Source organism: Heptranchias perlo, chromosome 7 (assembly GCF_035084215.1).
Source record: "Heptranchias perlo isolate sHepPer1 chromosome 7, sHepPer1.hap1, whole genome shotgun sequence".
Lineage (NCBI taxonomy): Eukaryota > Metazoa > Chordata > Chondrichthyes > Hexanchiformes > Hexanchidae > Heptranchias > Heptranchias perlo.
Window position 1 is genome coordinate 27,360,590 of NC_090331.1, and position 20,601 is coordinate 27,381,190.

General features: G+C 41.7%; 1 protein-coding gene across 1 annotated transcript in view; it reads left to right on the top strand.

Annotated features, from left to right (window-relative positions):
- Positions 1 to 20,601, top strand: part of LOC137323576 (low-density lipoprotein receptor-related protein 1-like) — a 1,400,855-nt gene that overhangs the window by 661,070 nt on the left and 719,184 nt on the right. Inside the window, exon 10 of the mRNA XM_067987196.1 lies at positions 8,498 to 8,641. Coding sequence (XP_067843297.1) covers positions 8,498 to 8,641 — 144 coding nt within the window. The remainder of the gene's footprint in view (positions 1 to 8,497; positions 8,642 to 20,601) is intronic.

Here is a 20,601-nt window from a genome sequence, read left to right on the forward strand (position 1 = left end):
CGTCACTTTTTGATTTTTCTGTCTATTTCAGACTCACCTCTCCCGCCATTTTGGTCTCTCTCAGGTCCCCGCTCTCGCACCGTTTTATGGGGCTCCATTTTAGCACCCGCTATCGGGTGCGTTCCTGGCGGGGGGCTCCGAAAATCAGGGAATCCCGGAGCGGGTTGGGAGCCCGGCTCCAACCCGCCCACTTCCGGGTTCCCCACAGACGCGCCGACGTGCGCGCACAGTCCCCGCATGTGGGACTCCCGCAGGCAATTAAAGCCGGCGGGGTGCCACTTGAGAGTATTTATCTTGTCATTTCAGGTCATTAACAGACCTGATTAAGGGAATATGTCAGGAGGGGTGGGATTTTCGAAACAACTGGGACTGTTTCCCATACTGGGGGAAACACTCCCAGTTGAAATGGACGTGTTGTAGCTATCAGCCTGTGGCAGCTGCAAAGGTCCATTTGACACGTCGGGGGGGGGGAAACCCTCACTCATTGCAGGAGGCCACTCTGTCACTTGGGACAGAGTTTGGCCTCCAGCACCCTACTCCTGACAATCAAATTCACCAACTTGCACACTTACCCCGGGGTCCAGAGACATGTACCTACCTTGTGGACCCCCTCAGATGTACATCTTCCGGATGGGGGCTGCCGTAGCTGCAGTCATGACCTCCTCGGAGGGCGAACAGCATCTCCAGCATCACCAGCCTCGCCAGCCAAGCCATCCACCTCTGACACGTGGAGCTCCACAACACAGTGCTGTGACACATCCACCTGCACAGCAGGAGGGAGGGCAACCGCAGAGAGAGATGCGTCGCAGGGGACACTACCCTCGCCACAGGGTCCACAGACCGAGGCTCAGCTTCCTGGACCTCTCTGAGCAGCAGTGCACATGGAGGCTCAGAGTCACTCGACGTGTAGTCGTGGGCATCTGCAGCCTCCTTCATGCCGAGCTGCTCCCGGCTGGCCCGAGCACCATCTTCTTACCTGTCGCTGTCAAAGTCACCACTGCCCTCAACAACTTCTCCTCCGCATCCATCCAGGGTGCCACTGGGGACATCGTCGACGTCTCTCAGTCGTCTGCACAAAAGAGCCCTGCAAATACACCTACACCCACTCTGCAGTGACACAATGGGTGGCATCAGGTGTGGGTCTTCATTGTGATCCTCAGGAAAGGGCATTATTGCACAAACCAGACAAGATTCGCAAAGACGTGGCAGTAGTGGTGCCAATATAATATGTAATGTGAGTTGGTCAGAAATTAAATATGAGTAAAAACCATGACAAACCCTCAAACACCCTTGTGCATCCCCTTCATGCTCACAACACGTTTGCCTTGCGCTTCCTACTGCACATATGTGATGCATGCCCTGTGGCTGCAGCACAGGTAGTGACAGGTTGAGTGAGGCTGACCGTAAAAGAGATGCACGAGAGGGTGAGTATGAGATAGAGCCATGAGATTGTATGAGGATTGGGTTGAGTGGTAGTGGCGGGATGAGTACTGGCGAGGTGAGTAAGTGCAGGTAAGATGAAGATGGGGTTTGAGTGGGTGTGAGGGGTGATGCGACAGAGTAGTGTTGGCAGTGCAGAAGGAGATGTGGGGTGGGGGCGGTGACGTGGCAGACGGAGTGTAGGAGAATGAGTAAGTGTACTCGCTTCGGCTGATCTACTGAGGTCATTGCAGCGCCTCCTGCACTGTATGCAGGTGGGCGATATGTTGGTGGTGCAGGTGACCTCCTCTGCCACCTCGAGCCAGGCCTTCCTGGTGGCAGAGGCAGGCCGCTTCCTCCCGCCCGCTAGGGGGAAGATTTCTGTCCACTCCTCCTCCTCACCCCATCTAATGATACCTGCAGTGAGGCATCATTAACCTGGGAGCAGCCTTCCCCCTGGGCTGCTCCATGCTGTAATTTTTCCTATTTGTTGCAGCATCAGTCAGTGGAAGACTGCCCCTTTAAATAGAGCTCCTCCAGCTGACAGACCTTATTGCGCATGCGCAGTCCGCCCAACGTGCAGCTCAGTAGTGGGGAACCCGGAACACCAGGTAAGTGGATCCAATTAGGCTGCGATCGCGCGCGGGGCAGACTGATTTCGCCGGGCGCGTGGGCCCCCCGCCGCGAACCCGCAGCCCTGGCAATATCGAGCCCATGGTCTCTCTCAGGTCCCGCTCTCACACCATTTTATGGTCTCTCTCAGGTCCCGCTCTCACACCATTTTATGGTCTCTCTCAGGTCCCGCTCTCACACCATTTTATGGTCTCTCTCGGGTCCCGCTCTCACACCATTTTATGGTCTCTCTCAGGTCCCGCTCTCACACCATTTTATGGTCTCTCTCAGGTCCCGCTCTCACACCATTTTATGGTCTCTCTCGGGTCCCGCTCTCACACCATTTTATGGTCTCTCTCGTGTCCCGCTCTCGCACCATTTTATGTTCTCTCTCAGGCCCCGCTCTCACCGTTTTTTGGTCTCGGGTCCCGCTCTCGCACCGTTTTACGGTCTCTCTCAGATCCCGCTCTCGCACCGTTTTACGGTCTCTCTCAGATCCCGCTCTCGCACCGTTTTACGGTCTCTCTCAGATCCCGCTCTCGCACCGTTTTACGGTCTCTCTGAGATCCCGCTCTCGCACCGTTTTACGGTCTCTCTCAGATCCCGCTCTCGCACCGTTTTACGGTCTCTCTCAGGCCCCGCTCTCACCGTTTTTTGGTCTCGGGTCCCGCTCTCGCACCGTTTTACGGTCTCTCTCAGATCCCGCTCTCGCACCGTTTTACGGTCTCTCTCAGATCCCGCTCTCGCACCGTTTTACGGTCTCTCTCAGGCCCCGCTCTCGCACCGTTTTACGGTCTCTCTCAGGCCCTGCTCTCGCACCGTTTTATGGTCTCTCTCAGGCCCCGCTCTCGCACCGTTTTACGGTCTCTCTCAGGCCCTGCTCTCGCACCGTTTTATGGTCTCTCTCAGGTCCGGCTCTCACGCCACATTTGGGCCTTCCTCCTCGGAAAGAAAAAACCTGACTTTCAAGCAGTCCCAGATAGTCAATAAAATCTCCTCCAAAACAGATGGGAAATTGTGCTATGCTGCATTTTGTGCATTATAATATTGAAATTATGTTCTTGTATATTTGGGGTAGAAATTAGTAGGCAAACCCACATTTTTTGGGCGCAAAATGTGTTCATAGCATACCAATTTAGCAGTGGGACAGCCTGTCCCTAACCTGTGCAGGTGTTGGTCCCACTGCTGAATTAGTTGCGCCCTTTTTTTAGGCGTCCTGGGCAGAGGTATAAAACAGGTATTAGTCCCTTTAAATATGTACCAGGCCTTAAAATGTATTTTGACTGTATTTATCCTTTTTAAATTAATCCCTCACAATTTGCCCAACTTGCATACTCAGATTGCCCGTTCCACTGCAATACCACTAGCCTATCTGATTTTAAATTTTAAGGGTTTTGCAGACTCTTGAGTAGAAATCAGAAGAGGGCACCCACCATAATTATCGTATGATTTGCGACTATATAACACTGGAGGTGAATGAAGCATGTCTTGAGTTGAGTTTCAAATTATACCAACAGCCCACAAAAATCTTGAAATAACTGCTACTTTTTCTTTCTGGAACTATTTTAAAACTTGAACTGAATGCTGTTTTGATCCTTTGAGGAACAGATATGCATCAATAATTAACTTACAAAAACTGAGCCTTTGTAACTGCAGCTATTTTTTGAATAATTTGAAAGATATTCTAAAAAGAGACAAATTCTGGAAAGTTCCATAAGGAAAAGAAAAAGGAGTTAAAACAAACTAAATGTTGGAAATCTGAATGTTAACTTAAGTTCCCGCTTTACAGACAGGGCTGACCTAATGTTTATTTTCTATAAGCAAAGGATTGTATATGAAAAGTGGGCACTGTTTTTAAAATTTTTTATTCATTAGAAATACCAATGAGTAAGCAAAATAATAGGACAATTGGATATAAAATCTGAGTAACAACCAAATACTGATCTTGTTAAAAATATGTTTTAAGGTACTGTAAAGTAAATGTTAAATTTTCTTTGAATTTTCATAAAATTTACAAAAAAGCTATATTTTGGCCAGAATTCCAAACTACTCTCAGGTTTGGCAGATGAACTTACACTGGAGCAAATCCAAGATCACTGCTCAGAACTGCAGAAAGCAGCAAACATTATTGCTTAGCTCCAAATGGCAGCATTTGCTGACCACAGGGAGTCACACCACAAGTATCAAAGTAAAAACCCCATGCTTTCCTTTAATATGTTTGTGATAGCTTTCCCAGCAGGATCACTGAGTTTGAGGAGGAGAGAAAAAAAAACACATGAAGAATAAGAGTTGTTATTTTCCTAAACTGAGCAAACCCTTTGTTTCATCAAGTGATGCAGAACAGATCAAATTTAAGATCATATCGGATTTCTACGCCTTTCTTAACTGCACATCATCACGCTCATAGCCGCATTCATTAAAGAGGGAGCCTAACTATGAGTACATTTCATCTAGTAATCAAACAGTTAAATGTCATTGCAAGCTACAGTTTACATGAAGTTACCTTGTGAAGGAGCTGAAATTGCATCAATAGATGTCATTGTTAACCCACAGTAGTTTTAAATCACCTCACAATTTGGACGTACATCTTTAGTTCCCTCATAGCCCAGTTACTTCACTAAGTCAGTACTTCCAGTGGCAGTCACAATTTGTAGAAAGATATTCAGAAAATCAACAGGAAAAAAAAATAAAGTGTATGCTTTTTAAATAATGTTAGCAAGGCCTTCTTTATAACATATATAATTTAGAAAGTTCAACATTAAAATTCAATTTATTATAATTTTATGCTTTTGCTTTCCCCTTAATGAATTCATCGAAAGGTCCCAGGTCAAGTAATAACCCTGCTCGAAGCAGCAATGGATTACAAAATGGAGGACTTGTTACAAATACCCAAGACAAATAGTTTTCCTTAACCAATAGGGACTGTAATATCATTTATAAACCAACACCAAAACTAAAATAAACGACCATGCTTTATGTTCCCTTCAAAATAAAATTATACATGGGATACTAATGTATGAATGCTTAATACATTCATTTGAATTTCCTCCTTTCATTATTTTTAGCAGAGTCATTTAACCCAATTTAAATGAATGGGTTAAGATTTCTGTTAAACATTTATACTCTCGTAACTAATGGTATTATTTGAGGGTCCATCAGTTGGGAAATTCGATTTGTTTTGTGTATTTTATCTAATTTCTAACATGCACATTATCTTGTTGATACTATCTAAAAGAAAAGATATCCAAAACTGGATAAAAGAAAAAAAAAAATTTTTTATTCAAATGGCAGAAAGGAAATACTCCCTTTTCTGTGAAAAGCAAGGCAGTGTTTTCAACAACCAAATTATTTTTCCAAGACTGTTTGAAAATCTTTTAAAAAAATTAATGCTGGGCATTTAGTAATTGTGTACTTACATGTCCAGTGTGATCTTTTAACTGTTGCAATATTAATGTGTCAAAATTATTGTGTATCTACAATTATTAAATGTATTTAGGAACTAAAGTACACAGCATGATGCAATAAAGATATTAAATTACATTCTGATAATGTAATGAAATATGTTTATTAAAAGTAATAAATGTAATAACTTTCATTAGATATTTAAAATGCTGTGAGATGCCAATATCAATATAAAAATATTTTTAACACATCAAAATCTTGTTTGTTTTTTAGTCATAAAATTATGCACAAAAATTATTAAAGGGAACTGGATTATCATGCTGTCCCTTCATCTCTTGGAGCTAGAATTGAATTCACTCCAAATTGATGAGATGAAATTCTTTTTGGTCTGCAAGCTCAACATGAAACAGGTTGGATAATCTCAACTCCATTCCTAATCACCATAGAATTGTCAGGTTCACTCAGACAGGCCATAAGGACATCTGGTGAGGGAAATTGATAATGCAGAGGTCGGTCTTCTGAAGTTAAGGTTAAGATATATGCTTGGGGCAGAGTTGAGGGAGTTTTACTTTACACTTGGCCAGTGTCATAATAGGTCTCGGAGTGAGAAAAGTCAAAAGGTGTTCTGGTACCATCTTTCAACTTGCTGAGTATAAATATACATAAACAGAGAAAACTGTAAGGTAACTTTATTGATGCTGGTGTGGCCTTGCATTCAGTCACAGTATGTCAGAATCGCAGGCAGTTTCTGTGAATTTTCAACATACACTGACTGTGAGTGAGGCATTGGAAACAGTGTGTGGGCTCTCAAAATTTACCTTTATATCTGGGCAAAACTATTGGACTATGCTATCTATTAACATTGTAGCTTCATTATGGGTTCAATAGCATGAAAATAAAATGTATTGCTGTTTTTAGGGGATTCAATTGAGATAATATTTAAAGTATATTTAAAATGTTATCACTCATTTTATAACAAAAAATATTTCTCTTTATGATCATTCTGTTTTCTTGACACATTCTAAAATTGGGCCTGGGTTTTCAAAATATTTGTGGTCTGCTTTTTGTTTGCATTTTCCCAAATGTTCAGGCACGGTCCTATTTCTGACATGTTTTGCCTGAATGGCGGAAAGGAAAAAAAGATCCGTTTTTCTGCTACCTTTGTTTGATATATTCCCCAAGGAATTTGTAGTAAAGTGAACATATGAGGTCTGAACCCATTTATAATGAAGTCTGTGTTAAATTCTGAAACACAGACTGCATTAACAACACTAGAATCCTAATGAAGTACCCACATTGCTTTGAGTGTTTAATGCAAAAAAGCAACAGTGTTGTATGTGTGTAAATCATCTCATTTTTATTTACATACTTAAACATTTCCTTTTGTTCTATGGTACCTTGAACATATTACAAGAGCTAAATAAACCTGATTGTATTAAAGGAATCAACTTTACAAGGTGCTGAATCATAAAACCAACATTAATTTGCATTTGAATATAACATTATAAGTGGCTAAACTCCCTATTTTCACAAATATGCAAAATTCAGGGAAGGGAAAACACATCTTTGTAATAGTTCACCTGATGAGCTTGTCATTGTCTCTAAGGTAAGATCTCAGCTCAGGTTCAGTGCTCCTCTGTTTTCACAGGCTACTATAGCATTTGTATTCAAATATGAACAGCTTTTGTCCCCTGGTCAGCTACCTTGTAAAATTGATTTCACATCAAGTAAGCTAATTTATTTAGATTTATTGATACAACCGTACATTGTTGAGTAAAATAAAATATTTAATTTGAGCATGCATGTAAAAAAAAATGAACATCAAAATACATTCATAGTGATCTTCTTTTGTTTGCCCCCAGCGCTGAATGGATGCTGAACAGTTCACTGGAATCCCAGTAATTTCAAAGTAGTCAATTGTGAATGTTTTTCATTTGGTAACTTATGGGAGCACTATTTCAGGAACAAATATTTCCAGATATTTTTAGACCCCGGTTTATATTCTCCTGGTACCCTGCCCATTTTTTGCATTTTTATATTATTTTGGAGGATTTGATTTGCAGTGTGCTTTGTTTTGATAATAAATGTTTGCTTCCATTTAGCAGCTCATAGCTCAATTTTTGGTGGCATCTGACCAATAATGCAAATGGTTCAAAAAGGCCAACTGTGTAATTTATCTCCAATTTGTGTATACATTGCATCATGGTAGATCTGGAGGGAGAGAGCTACAGGTGCTTGACAGTAGAGATGGTGTTTTGCTGCAAGGCAAAACACAACACAAATTAATTTTATGGCAAAAATATTACAAGATGTTTCTAGATCAAGCTCAGTGGGTATTAATTGGATGCATTCAGCATTTTTCTGGCACAGCTTGTTTCAAGAAATTTTCCCAAGTCTGTCATACTGGAATTTAGACCCAAATTGCAGCTGACTTGGATAGCCATGAATGTTTAATAAATGGCTTCTTGCACATCCCCGATTTTCATCGCTCCATCATTGGAGGTCATGCCTACAGCTGCCTAGGCCCTAAGCTTTGGAATTCCTTCCCTAAACCTCTCCACCTCTCTACCTCACTCCTTCTTTAAGTCGCTCCTTAAAACCTACCTCTTTGACTAAGCTTTTGGTCTCCTGTCCTAATACCTCTATGTGGCTCGGTGTCAAATTTTGTCTGATTAACACTCCTGTAAAGCACCTTGGGATGTTTTAATACATTAAAGGCACCATAACAATGCAAGTTGTTTTGTTGTTGTTGTTTCTGTGTCTTATTCCGTATTTTGTGTCAAATACATACAAACACACTCGTGTGCACACGCGCGCAAACACACACACTCAATAATATAATATCTTGAAAACTGTTCAATGGATTATAGGGTTTAATGTCAAATTTAATTAAATTCACTTTCTCAATTTATTTTTCACAGTCAGTTATTTATGAATGAAGGATTGGTTATGGTTTACATTTGCATGTTTCAGGTGGAGGATTATCATCATAAACATTCCATCTTCAAATAAATTGATTTTCCTGTTCTCTGTCTAAAAAGCACTTTCTCGTTGATTTTCTCAGTTAGAAGTCATGCTTGTGAGTTGGATCTGTACGGCAAACCTGGAGGATGCTCTCACATCTGCCTACTCAGCAGCAGCCACAAAGTAAGGACCTGTCGTTGCAGAACTGGCTACAGCTTAGGGAATGATGGGAAGTCTTGCAAAAGTAAGTCATCACACCATATTTCTATATAGATCCATTGTATTCTTTTTGATGCCAGATGTAATTCAGCAACGCAGCACATTCCCATTCTGGCACATACCAATTTTGTGGTACAAAATGAATGCATTAGAAATTAGCATTGTATCATGTCATATTGCAACAGCCTCTGGCCTGTCACCTGTCTGTAGCATTGTACAAGTTCACGAAGTTTGTCTTAGTTTAAAAAAAACTCATATTGCATCTACTTCCGCTGATTAGACAGAGGTAGATTGTGAATTCTGAATTGATCCATAGAGGAAATGTTTTAATAAATTTGAGCTACAAAGTTCCCAGTTTAAGATCAGACTTATCATCTGTATTGTAGCCCCCATAAAATGAAGTAAAATTCTCCCTTTATGAGTTTTCATATGACTTTTCTGCATATTTCATACTGGAATTTAGACCCAAATTGCAGCTGACTTGCACATATGTGCACGTAGGACTGAGAATACACGAATGAGGAATAAAGAAAAATTAACTTAACCTGCATCGATCCAAGGCTAGAATCAATTTCCGAGAACTTATTAATCTTTTAAGGTGCCCAGCTCTTGCAGCTGCCATCCTTTCTCATTGTCTGGGCCACATGTTTCTCAACAGCCACCATCAATTCTCATGACCACCCAATATGATCAAGCCATCTCTTCCTTACTGTTTATTTTTCTTGGTTCCTTTGTTTCTCTTTGCTTTTCCCTGTGCTTGCAAGGGCACAAAGTAGCAGTGATAAGACCACAAATTCTATCAATGAAAGAACAAAGCCTCCCCTTCCTCCTAACAGGCCCCAGAACGTACCTTTGCTGAGGTGGAAACTGACAAAAACTGCGGCCATTTTCATCTTCAGGACGCTAAGCCTTTAATTGCTGCAGCGGACGTCTTCTGGTGCTGTGGTATTGACCCCACTGCAGCACCACATAACTTGCAGCAGTGGCCTCTTTCTCGGTAGCAGGAGTCCTGCGGGGAGCCCACCCTGCTTGTCTAATTATCTGCAATCCAGGAAAATGAGTTGGGGTTATGGCAGAGTCAGTGGGATGGGCAAAAGTTCTGCCCTTCTATTGCACTGCTGGATAGAGGGAAATCCAGCCTCTGTATCAATTGGTAACACTCCTACCTTTGAATCTGAAAGCTGTTGGCTCAAGTACCATTCCAAGCCTAGAGCACATAATCTAGACTGACAGTTCATTGCAGTGAAGAGGGAGTGTTGCATCAACAGAGGTACCATCGTTTGCATGAGTCATTGAATCAAGACCTCACCTGCCTCTCCAGATGGATGTAAAAGATCCCATCGCACTATTTGAAGAAGAGCAGGGAATTTTCTGAGTATACAGGACAACATTTCACCCTCAACCAATATCACCAAAAAACAGATTAACTCAGTTTATCTCATTTGCTGTTGTAGGTCTTCCTATCTGCATTTGCCAACATAACAACAGTAACTACAGTTCAAAAGTAAATCATTGGTTGTAAAACGCTTTGTGTTACCTTGAGGATATAATAAGGTGCTTTGTAAATGCTAGTTCATTTATTCTTTCAGGCCATCCCTAAGTGCTTCACAGTTTAAGGATTACTTAGCACATCTTCACAATTATTTTTTGAACTGCAGTCACTGTTATGTGGTAAAACAGAGGCCTCATAAACAATAAATAAAAAAAGAAAATGCTGGCAACACTCAGCAGGGCAGGCAGTATCTGTGAAGAGAGAAACAGAGTTAACATTTCAGATTGATGACCTTTCATCAGAACTGGAAGATAACTCTGATCATCGATCTGAAATGTTAACTTTGTTTCTCCCTCCATAGAAGCTGCCGTCCCAGCCGAGAGTTTTCCAGCATTTTCTGTTTTTATTTCAGATTTCCAGCATCCGCAGTATTTTGGTTTTGTTTTAGCCCATAAACAGCAAATGAGATGAATGACCAGTTAATCTTTACAAATGGAATTGCCTGCCTTCCTTTTTCAGTTCTGATGAAGTGTTTCTACCTGAGATGTCGTTTATCTTTACAGATGCTGACCGATCCACTGTGTATTTCCAGCATTTTCTATTCTTATTTCAGATCTCAAGCATTGCCAGTTTTTTTTCCTCTTTTTATCTCCTTCCTGGCATTTAAAAGGAACCTTCAGTAACACTGACAACCTTACATCAGGACTTTCATACAGACTGGGAGTTCTGTATTTTATTCCAGGGTTCTAATTTTAATCAGAGGAGGGAATCTTGCTCCGTAGCCAGGTTGCCCTGACTCCAGATTTACTCGACAGCTTTAGCTTGATGCCAAGCAAAACTTCTTCATAATACCACTTATAGCAGTTTAATTCTGCTCTGCAGTTGGTATTGCTAATCACGCATTAAGGATGGAATGATATTAACATTATTGTAGTTTATTACTCATTCAGATTAACTACTGACGTGAATATTGAATAGTTAATATATAATCAATGAGAAATAATTCTATTAACGGCTCACAACGAGATTCGTAATTGGGTGATCAATACTAAACTGTTCATTTCCTATTATAATATATTTACTGCACCCAACTAAAAGGATGTCAATATTATTGACAATTAAGTAAACTCAAATAAAGGGCAAGTCTCAGTTCTCCAACACATGACAAAGCCACCTGCCACTTAACAAGTTGGACATTTTATTAACTTGCCTACATTTGTGCGTTACTCACCATAAATAAAATCAGAGGAAATTAGTCCTAGAAAGAAATAAAATAAACCTTTGATACTGTCAAGAAGTTCATCAGTGGGATAGGATATAGCTGCAACAGGCCACATGGGATCAGATACAACAGGAAAGCAGATAAACAATGAATGACTAGAAATGAAGAGATTAGGCACACAGATATCACTTGGAAACTGGGGAATTGTTTTGTTTTCTAGCTTAACAAAGCTGTGAAGCCTCAGGCTGCTTGGTGAGTGCCACATGCCAGTGCTGGTCACAGAAAATCTTTTAAATTCTCCAATAGCCTCTTTGTACTGTTACTATAGAAACATTTATCATCTACATCTTTCTATAGCCTTTCCAAATCATCCACTCTTGTCTGCCCATCTTTTGCTGCACAAGTAACATGACTCCGTTAAGCCCCAGGTTGCAGGGACAAAATATTCATTGCTTGGTTCTTTTTTAGTTGAAAGTGCTGATCAAAGTCAGTAATTGCGGCACTTGTTACACTTTTGGTACAAAAAAGGACTCCAGGTTCCATTCCTTTAATCTACCCTTCATCAAGGACAATTGGAAGCTATAGGTGCATTGGTTTTGCCAGTCCCATTAGTGTGGGCTGTAACACTACAGGTCAGAATCTTTTGTCACACCACTCCTTGGTGTTATCAAACCATGATGTCTAGGGACAGCCCCATCTCTTTCCATCGACTTGTGATGTGTGAGTTCTCTATCTCTGCCATGAACTGCAAGGCTGGAACTGGACATCTTTACCATCAACTCCATATCAGACACAATTTAATCAGTGGTACAGCCTGCTGTCCAAAAGGGGCTGACAGTAGCAACACATCTCAAATACCCAGATCCTTTTCTCATCACTCACCTTCGGTGGTCAGCTCTCAGTACTAATAGGGAAAATTCCATACAAATGTTTCAAAATATAGTTTTGTTCACATTTTATAGACTTGTCCTTACAGATGACATTTAAATCTGCAAAAACTCCTGCAGCTCCAATAGTGGTTGAATATAGAATCAATGTCCTTTTACTACTCTGCTCCATCAATGTAGCTTCATTTATTGAGCAACTTTAGTGAATGGCCATTGGCCATCGTGCAGAGCCAAATGGCAGAGGCAAGTTATGAATAGCTGCTCTCAAAATCAAGGCAACATTTGACTTGAGTATGATCCTAAGGAGCTCTAGCAAAACTGAGGTCAATGGGAGTTGAAGAGAAAATCTTCCAGTGGTTGGAGTCACACCTGACACAAAGGAAGGTGGTCTTGTTTGTCAAAGACCAATCCTTGCAGATCAAGGACATCGCTACGGTAGTTTGTCAGGGAAGCATCCTTGCCCCACTATAATTAGCTGCCCCATCAATGATCTTCCCTCCACTATAAGGTCAGGAATGGGACTGTGCACTGACAATTCTGCTGTGTTCAGCTCCATTCACAACTCTTCCGATAAAGAAGTAGCCCCTGTCAGCCTACAGCAGGACTTGGACAACATCCAGGCTTAGCCTAACAAGTGCCAGGTAATGACCATCTCTAACAAAAAAAGCCAAACACCTCACCTGGCCTTCAATAGCACCACTATTGCCAAGTTCCCTATCATCAATATCTTGGGAGTCATCATTGATCAGAAGCTTAACTGGACTAACCCATATCAATACATTAGCTGCAAGAGCAGGGTTGCATCCACATCAATACCCAAGAACCTCAACACCATCCAGGACAGAGCACTTCACTTGATTGGTGCCCCTGCCACTGGATTCAATATCCATCACCAGCACACTGTAGCTGCAATATGTATTACCTACAGAATGAACTGCAGCAACTCACCAAGGTTACTTTGAGAACATCTACCTCCCCCATGAACTCTACCACCAAGAAGGACAACAGAACCAATGTCACGGGAACACCATCACTTCTGACTTGCGCATATATCACTGTTTGTTCATTGTTGTTGAGACAAAATTCTGAAATTCTCTTCCTAATACTATCATGGGAATGCCATCACAACAAAGTCTGCAGAGAATCTAGAAGAAGGCCTGCCACTACCACCTCAAGGCAGATAAGGATGAGCAGTAAATGCTGGCTTGTCAGCTTCTTCCACATCCTGAAGACAAATGTTAAAAGAAAAAGCACCACAGCAGTTGAAACCTGAACACCACTAGTGCACCAGTGTATGTATACATTTTAATTTAACACATGTTCTTATTTCCTAAGTGAGGTTGCTACTTTATTGTCAAGTTGTACCAAAGTCTGAGTAGTTTTGTGCTTTGTGTTTGTGACCACCAGGAAACAAAGAAGAGATTGCATAAACTCTTTTCACATAAAACACAAATTTGACAGAGAAGGGATATATAATGTATGGTGATATTGGCTTTTTCTTTCTGTAATGGTACATACAGGATTTAAAACCATGTTCACTCACAGAAATGGCCCAACGTGATTTACTATAATAGCCCCAGAATATCAATGTTATGTCTGGTCAAATATCCGAGGGAGAGTCCATCACATTCAATTGAAATACAAATACCTTGTAGGTTTTCTTTGAGTACATGTTTTATTGGCAGCTTTATTTGAGTTTAAGAGTTACACATTTAAATTTTCTTTGTCCACAGTAAATTTGGAAAAACCTGTTTCGTTCCAATTAAGTAGTGAATCTGAGGCTGTCAAAGAGATAGGACAGAGAGACTCTGTGAAAGATTATCAGCAATCTGTAAGGTGACCTTGAGCCAGTTCCAGCTCACATTGAAGTTTATTATAGCAGATACAACTGTTATTTTCTTTCGAGGAGGAATAGTTCAGCTTGCAGCTTTTGTAGCTACTGTATGTTCACTTATCCATTTACTGTTTAATAAATCTATTTGGCAGTTTATAGCCTAAGCCATGGTCTAGTGAAGTTTTTATTCTACTGCCTTCTGAAGTCAAGCGGCACATAATATAACCAGTAAGCAGAAATGCAGTGATAAAGGTTTTCTGTTTGACCCCTGGATTTGCGGCAAACTACCAGATCTTGGGCAGGTAAAGGCACCCTCCAGTTCATAAGGAATAAAGGCTCACCCATGGGAGTTGTATGAGATGCTGAACTGAAGAAAATATCTGAGTAAAAACCAGAAAACATAACGCAATTTGGGATGGATTAGAATCTAGCTTCCCACAGGGTGGGCAGTGTATACCAACTGTGCCGCCTCATTGCTAGTGTCCCTGGACATCACCAAGTTAGTTTAATAATAGTAATGCAAATATTAATAACTTTACCAATATGTCCCTAAAAATTAGAGATTAAAATAAAGGGGATGGCTGGGGTAGGAAATGTAAAATTTCACACTGCTTATGGGTGTAGTAGCCGTTGACGTTTTGAGATTGGATTGAAAGTTTAGTGTTGGAACAGAGTGGGGAAAGTTTTGTTCTGCATCTGTTATACGTGCCCTGGTAATGCCAGTTGTTAAGAGCACAAAAATTGACTAATGTGTGTGAATTATATTGACTGATTCACTTACTAAAGAGGTAAACACCAACCTTGAAAATGTAATATTCTTTTCTTTCTCTGATCTTGAGTTTACGTTTTTTCTTGCTGAGTTACTGCAGCATCTTTAATGACCCAATTTCAAAGTGCCAGTTACAGGGCTTATACAGGATTCCCCCTTTTTAATCCACTATCAAGGTATTATATCACCCGGATAATTTGTCCAGCAAAGGTGCAACACTGATTTTAGAAAATCGCATGCAACATTAGATCCATCACATTTATCGGCTGAAAACGAGGTCTTAAATCCTAAACTCCAAAGCTCCAAAGCACAATGAACTTTAAAAATACCTCTGGAGCTGTTTTTTAAGCCAATCAGAGATCAACTTTTGAAAATGGTTCCCACTTCCAAAATGGATGTTGTAATCCCGTAGTCAATGGATAATATAGAAAAAATATATATTTTTAAACAGAAAGGGATTTGGATAAATAGAATAAGCTCTATGAGAGAAAAATAAAGTAAAAATAATGCTTTAATTATTTTTGAACAAGGAAATCCTGTAAAACAGTTCATGCCCTGCAATCTCAATCATCAGCAAAGTAATGGAAGGTGTCGTCGACAGTGCTATCAAGCGGCACTTACTCACCAATAACCTGCTCACCGATGCTTAGTTTGGGTTCCGCCAGGACCACTCAGCTCCAGACCTCATTACAGCCTTGGTCCAAACATGGACAAAAGAGCTGAATTCCAGAGGTGAGGTGAGAGTGACTGCCCTTGATATCAAGGCAGCATTTGACTGAGTGTGGCACCAAGGAGCCCTAGTAAAATTGAAGTCAATGGGAATCAGGGGGAAATCTCTCCTCGTGTCATATCTAGCACAAAGGAAGATGGTAGTGGTTGTTGATGGCCAATCATCTCAGCCCCAGGAGATTGCTGCAGGCGTTCCTTAGGGCAGTGTCCTAGGCCCAACCATCTTCAGTTTGCTTCATCAATGACCTTCCCTCCATCATAAGGTCAGAAATGGGGATGTTCGTTGATGATTGCACAGTGTTCAGTTCCATTCACAACCCCTCAGATAATGAAATAGTCCGTGCCCGCATGCAGCAAGACCTGGACAATATCCAAGCTTGGGCTGATAAGTGACAAGTAACATTCGTGCCAGACAATGACCATCTCCAACAGGAGAGAGTTTAACCACCTCCCCTTGACATTCAACAGCATTACCATCACCGAATCCCCCACCAGCAACATCCTGGGAGTCACCATTGACCAGAAACTTATCTCGACCAGCCATATAAATACTGTGGCTACAAGAGCAGGTCAGAGGCTGGGTATTCTGTGGCGAATGACTCACCTCCTGACTCCCCAAAGCCTTTCCACCATCTACAAGGCACAAGTCAGGAGCGCGATGGAATACTCTTCACTTGCCTGGATGAGTTCAGTTCCAACAACTCTCAAGAAGCTTGACACCATCCAGGACAAAGCAGTCCGCTTGATTGGCACCCCATCCACCACCCTAAACATTCACTCCCTTCACCATTGGCACACCGTGGCTGCAGTGTGTACCATCCACAGGATGCACTGCAGCAATTCGCCAAGGCTTCTTCGACAGCGCCTCCCAAACCCATGACCTCTACCACCTAGAAGGACAAGGACAGCAGGCACATGGGAACAACACCACCTGCACGTTCTCCTCCAGGTCACACACCATCCCGACTTGGAAATATATCGCCGTTTCTTTATCGTCGCTGGGTCAAAATCCTGGAACTCGCTTCCCAACAGCACTGTGGGAGAACCTTCACCATACGGACTGCAGGGGTTTAAGAAGGTGGCTCACCACCACCTTCTCAAGGGCAATTAGAGATGGGCAATAAATGCTGGCCTTGCCAGCGACACCCACATCCCATGAACGAATAAAAAAAAAACTCAATCTGCAAAAGTATTATCAAACCCTTACCGAAACAGAAGCACCCTAGAAGCTTAAAATGACTAACCAGAGATTTACCATGATGGGCATGAGGATCCCTTTAAATACATGTTCAGGCTACTTGCTGACTGTTCCCACAATGACTTGCTTTGGTGGGTTTAGGAAGTGACGTTTTAGGTATGCGTGGCCATCAATTTCATAAAAACTTCCTGATTGAAGCACTGGACCCTTATTAACTTATTTAAATGACGCCTGCATTTATTTCCGGAGGCTGCGAGGGATGGCTATCAAACTCCCAAACCAGAATAGTGTTGAGCGCATTTCTGGTACGATCTGCAAAATTCCACTTCATAGCGCCCATTTTGGAACCAGAAAACATGCAAATCCATGCCAAATTCTACCCCTTTGTATACAGTTAATAAAACATTAACATAGCTGCTTCTAACCCCTTATATGTAATGTTAGATTTTGTTTAAAAGTCACGAGATACATAAATCTTTAAAACACCGGGGAAGTTGGCATGTTCCTGGGCTGTCAGTACATGTACCTTCCTGATGCCAACTAGTAGTTGCGCTTATGATTTCCTCATCCCAGCTGATAGATGTGAATGTGCCTTCCTAATTCCAACTGGCGGCTGTGCATGTGGCTTCCTTATTTTACCAAGTGTTTCATTCCATAACCCACAGTGCTAAAATACATTCTCTGATGATGCCTTGCCTTCCACTCAGATTCCTTGCTATTCTCAGTACTACCTCACAAGCCTCTGTGTTCTTTTTTCCTTAGTTTGAATGACAGTAGTAATTGAGTCCTTTGTCCGTTTGCCTCTGCCAAATTATGTGTCCATTTACTAACCGTGCAAACTCCGGTAGGGTCAGTACTGGAGGGCACCAGTGAATGCAAATTGCTGGATTGCATCCTGAATACTTATGACAATATGTTTTGGTTGTTACCAACTACTTTCATGGGTCTTAAAACACAGCACAATTTTATAATTTTTAACAGCACTAAAGTAGATCAGACCATGCTATGTGATATAAATGCGGTTAGCATTGTTTCACAGTATGAAGTTATTTTATAAACTGAATTTAGCAAATTCCCTTTGGAAAAGGCGGAGCAATGTCACAGACCCAAACTAGTTTACAGCATAGATCATTTGGCTCATTAGGCTTAAACTTAACCTATCTCACCATGCGGGAAACTAAAGGGATTGGGTGGAACGCTGGGTCTCCACCCTACCCAATATTACTCCCCATTGACTTCAATGGAGAGTAAAATCGGGCAGGGTGTAAACCCAGCATTGCACCCAATCTCATCAATTTCCCGATGGGTGGGTTAGATTAAAGTTGCCCTCATTGTGTCTGTGCTGCCTTTTTGCTAGAGCAATCCAAAACTCATTCCAATGCCCCACTCTCTTTCCATAGCTCTGCATCTACCTCTGCTTCCACGTCAGTATGGCTCAGCACTCTTTATGTACAAAGATTACTTTCTTTCCTTTCATGACAGAACAGGTCTCACTGTAATCTTATTGTGATAAACATCAGTTATTGTTCCTTAAATTAAACATATGGAGAGAATAATATTTTGTTCCGGCTTGGGCAAAAGTTCCAGAATGTGATCAGCATTTTAAAAATTAGGTTTTGTTAAATGTCCAGAATACCAGAGGGGTCCTTCCTGCTGTCTCAGTAGGTGAATACACTAGGTAGTAATTTGAACTTTGGGAGATAATGTAAAACGGGTGATTGTGTAAAACGGGTGAAGGTCTAAAATGGGCGATATCAAATTAACAGCCCACTGTACACCATGCTCTATTTTACTTTCTATTGAAGTCAATGAAAGGTAAAATCGGGTGTGGTGTAAAATGGGCAGGTTTCTTTAAACCATTGCCCAAAGTTAAAATTTACTTCCACTGCGTGAAGTGGCAGTGAAATATACACAGCAGCTAGTTTCCAGGTTATTTGATCTCAGAGAAGTGGTGAAAGGGCCGTACAGTTGAATCCCAGATTACAGAGGAAATTTTAGGTCAGAATGCTGACATTAAAGCCCCCAAACCCCTTCTCTTAATAAAAAATGGGAGAATACATAAGAAAGAGGAGCAGGAGTAGGCCATAAGGCCCCTCGAGCCTGCTCCACCATTCATTAAGATAATGGCTGATCTTCGACCTCAACTCCACTTTCCCGCCCTATCCCCATATCCCTTGACTCCCTTAGTGTCCAAAAATCTATCGATTTCAGCCTTGAATATACTCAACGACCGAGCATCCACAGCTTTCTGGGGTAGAGAATTCCAAAGATTCACAACCCTCTGAGTGAAGAAATTTTTCCTCATCACAGTCCTCAATAACCAACCCCTTATCTTGAGACTATGACCCCTAGTTCGAGACTCACCAGCCAGGGGAAACATCCCCTCAGCATCTACCCTGTCAAGCCCTCTCAGAATTTTATACGTTTCAATGAGGTCACCTCTCATTCTTCTAAATTCCAGAGAGTATAGGCCCATTCTATTCAATCTCGCCTCATAAGGCAACCCTCTCATCCCAGGAATCAAACGAGTGAACCTCCGCTGCACTCCCTCTAAGGCAGGTATATCCTTCCTTATGTAAGGAGACCAAAACTGTACACAGTGCTCCAGGTGTGGTCTCACCAGAGCCCTATGTAATTACAGCAAGACCTCCTTACTCATACTCCAATCCCCTTGAAATAAAGGCGAACATACCATTTGCCTTCCTAATTGCTTACTGTACTTGCATGTTAACTTTCTGTGATTTGTGTACAAGGACACCCAAAATTCTCTGACGACCAACATTTCTTACTGTCTCACCTTTTAAAAAAACATTCTGCTTTTCTATTCTTCCTAACCAAAGTGGATAATTTCACATTTCCCCACATTATACTCCATCTGCCACCTTCTCGCCCGCTCATTTAACGTGTCTATGTCCCTTTGCAGCCTCTTTGCGTCCTCCTCACAGCTTACTTTCCCACCTAGCTTTACATCGTCAGCAGACTTGGATACATTACACTCTGTCCCCTCATCTAGGTCATTGATATATATTGTAAATAGTTGAGGCCCAAGCACTGATCCTTGCGGCACCTCACTGGTTACAATCTGCCAACACAAAAATGACTTGTTTATCCCTACTCTCTGCTTTTTGTACATTAACCAATCCTCAATCCATTTTCATATATTATCCCCAACCCCATGAGCCCTATTCCTATCAACTAACCTTTATTCCAAAATGTTACCTCGACACTAAAAGGTCAACCATCCACCATCCAACGTATGGAATTGGCATAACATGCATTCGGCTCAAACTTATATAACACTATGCATAATATATATTTCTGTAACATAATTAATCTTAGTTTCATGACTGGCAGACACTATTATCATAATATGCACCCTGTACCGTTTGCATGAAGCAGCTGCTGTTATTTAACACAGCTTTATTTTCGTAACATCTGGGGTGATGAGGCATTTAGCTGGCTCGATATCAGAATGTTGTTTCATAGAATCATAGAAAGTTACGGCACAGAAGGAGGCCATTCTGCCCATCATGTCTGTGCCGGACGAAAAAGAGCGATCCAGCTTAATCCCATTTTCCAGCACTTGGTCCGTAGCCCTGTAGGTTACGGCACTTCAAGTGCACATCCAAGTACTTTTTGAATGAATTGAGGGTTTCTGCCTCTACCACTCTTTCAGGCAGTGAGTTCCAGACCCCCACCACCCTCTGGGTGAAAAAAAATTCTCCTCAGCTCCCCTCTAATCCTTCTACCAATTTCTTTAAATCTATGCCACCTGGTCACTGACCCCCCCTGCTAAGGGAAATAGGTCCAACCTATCCACTCTGTCTAGTCCTGTCATAATTTTATATACCTCA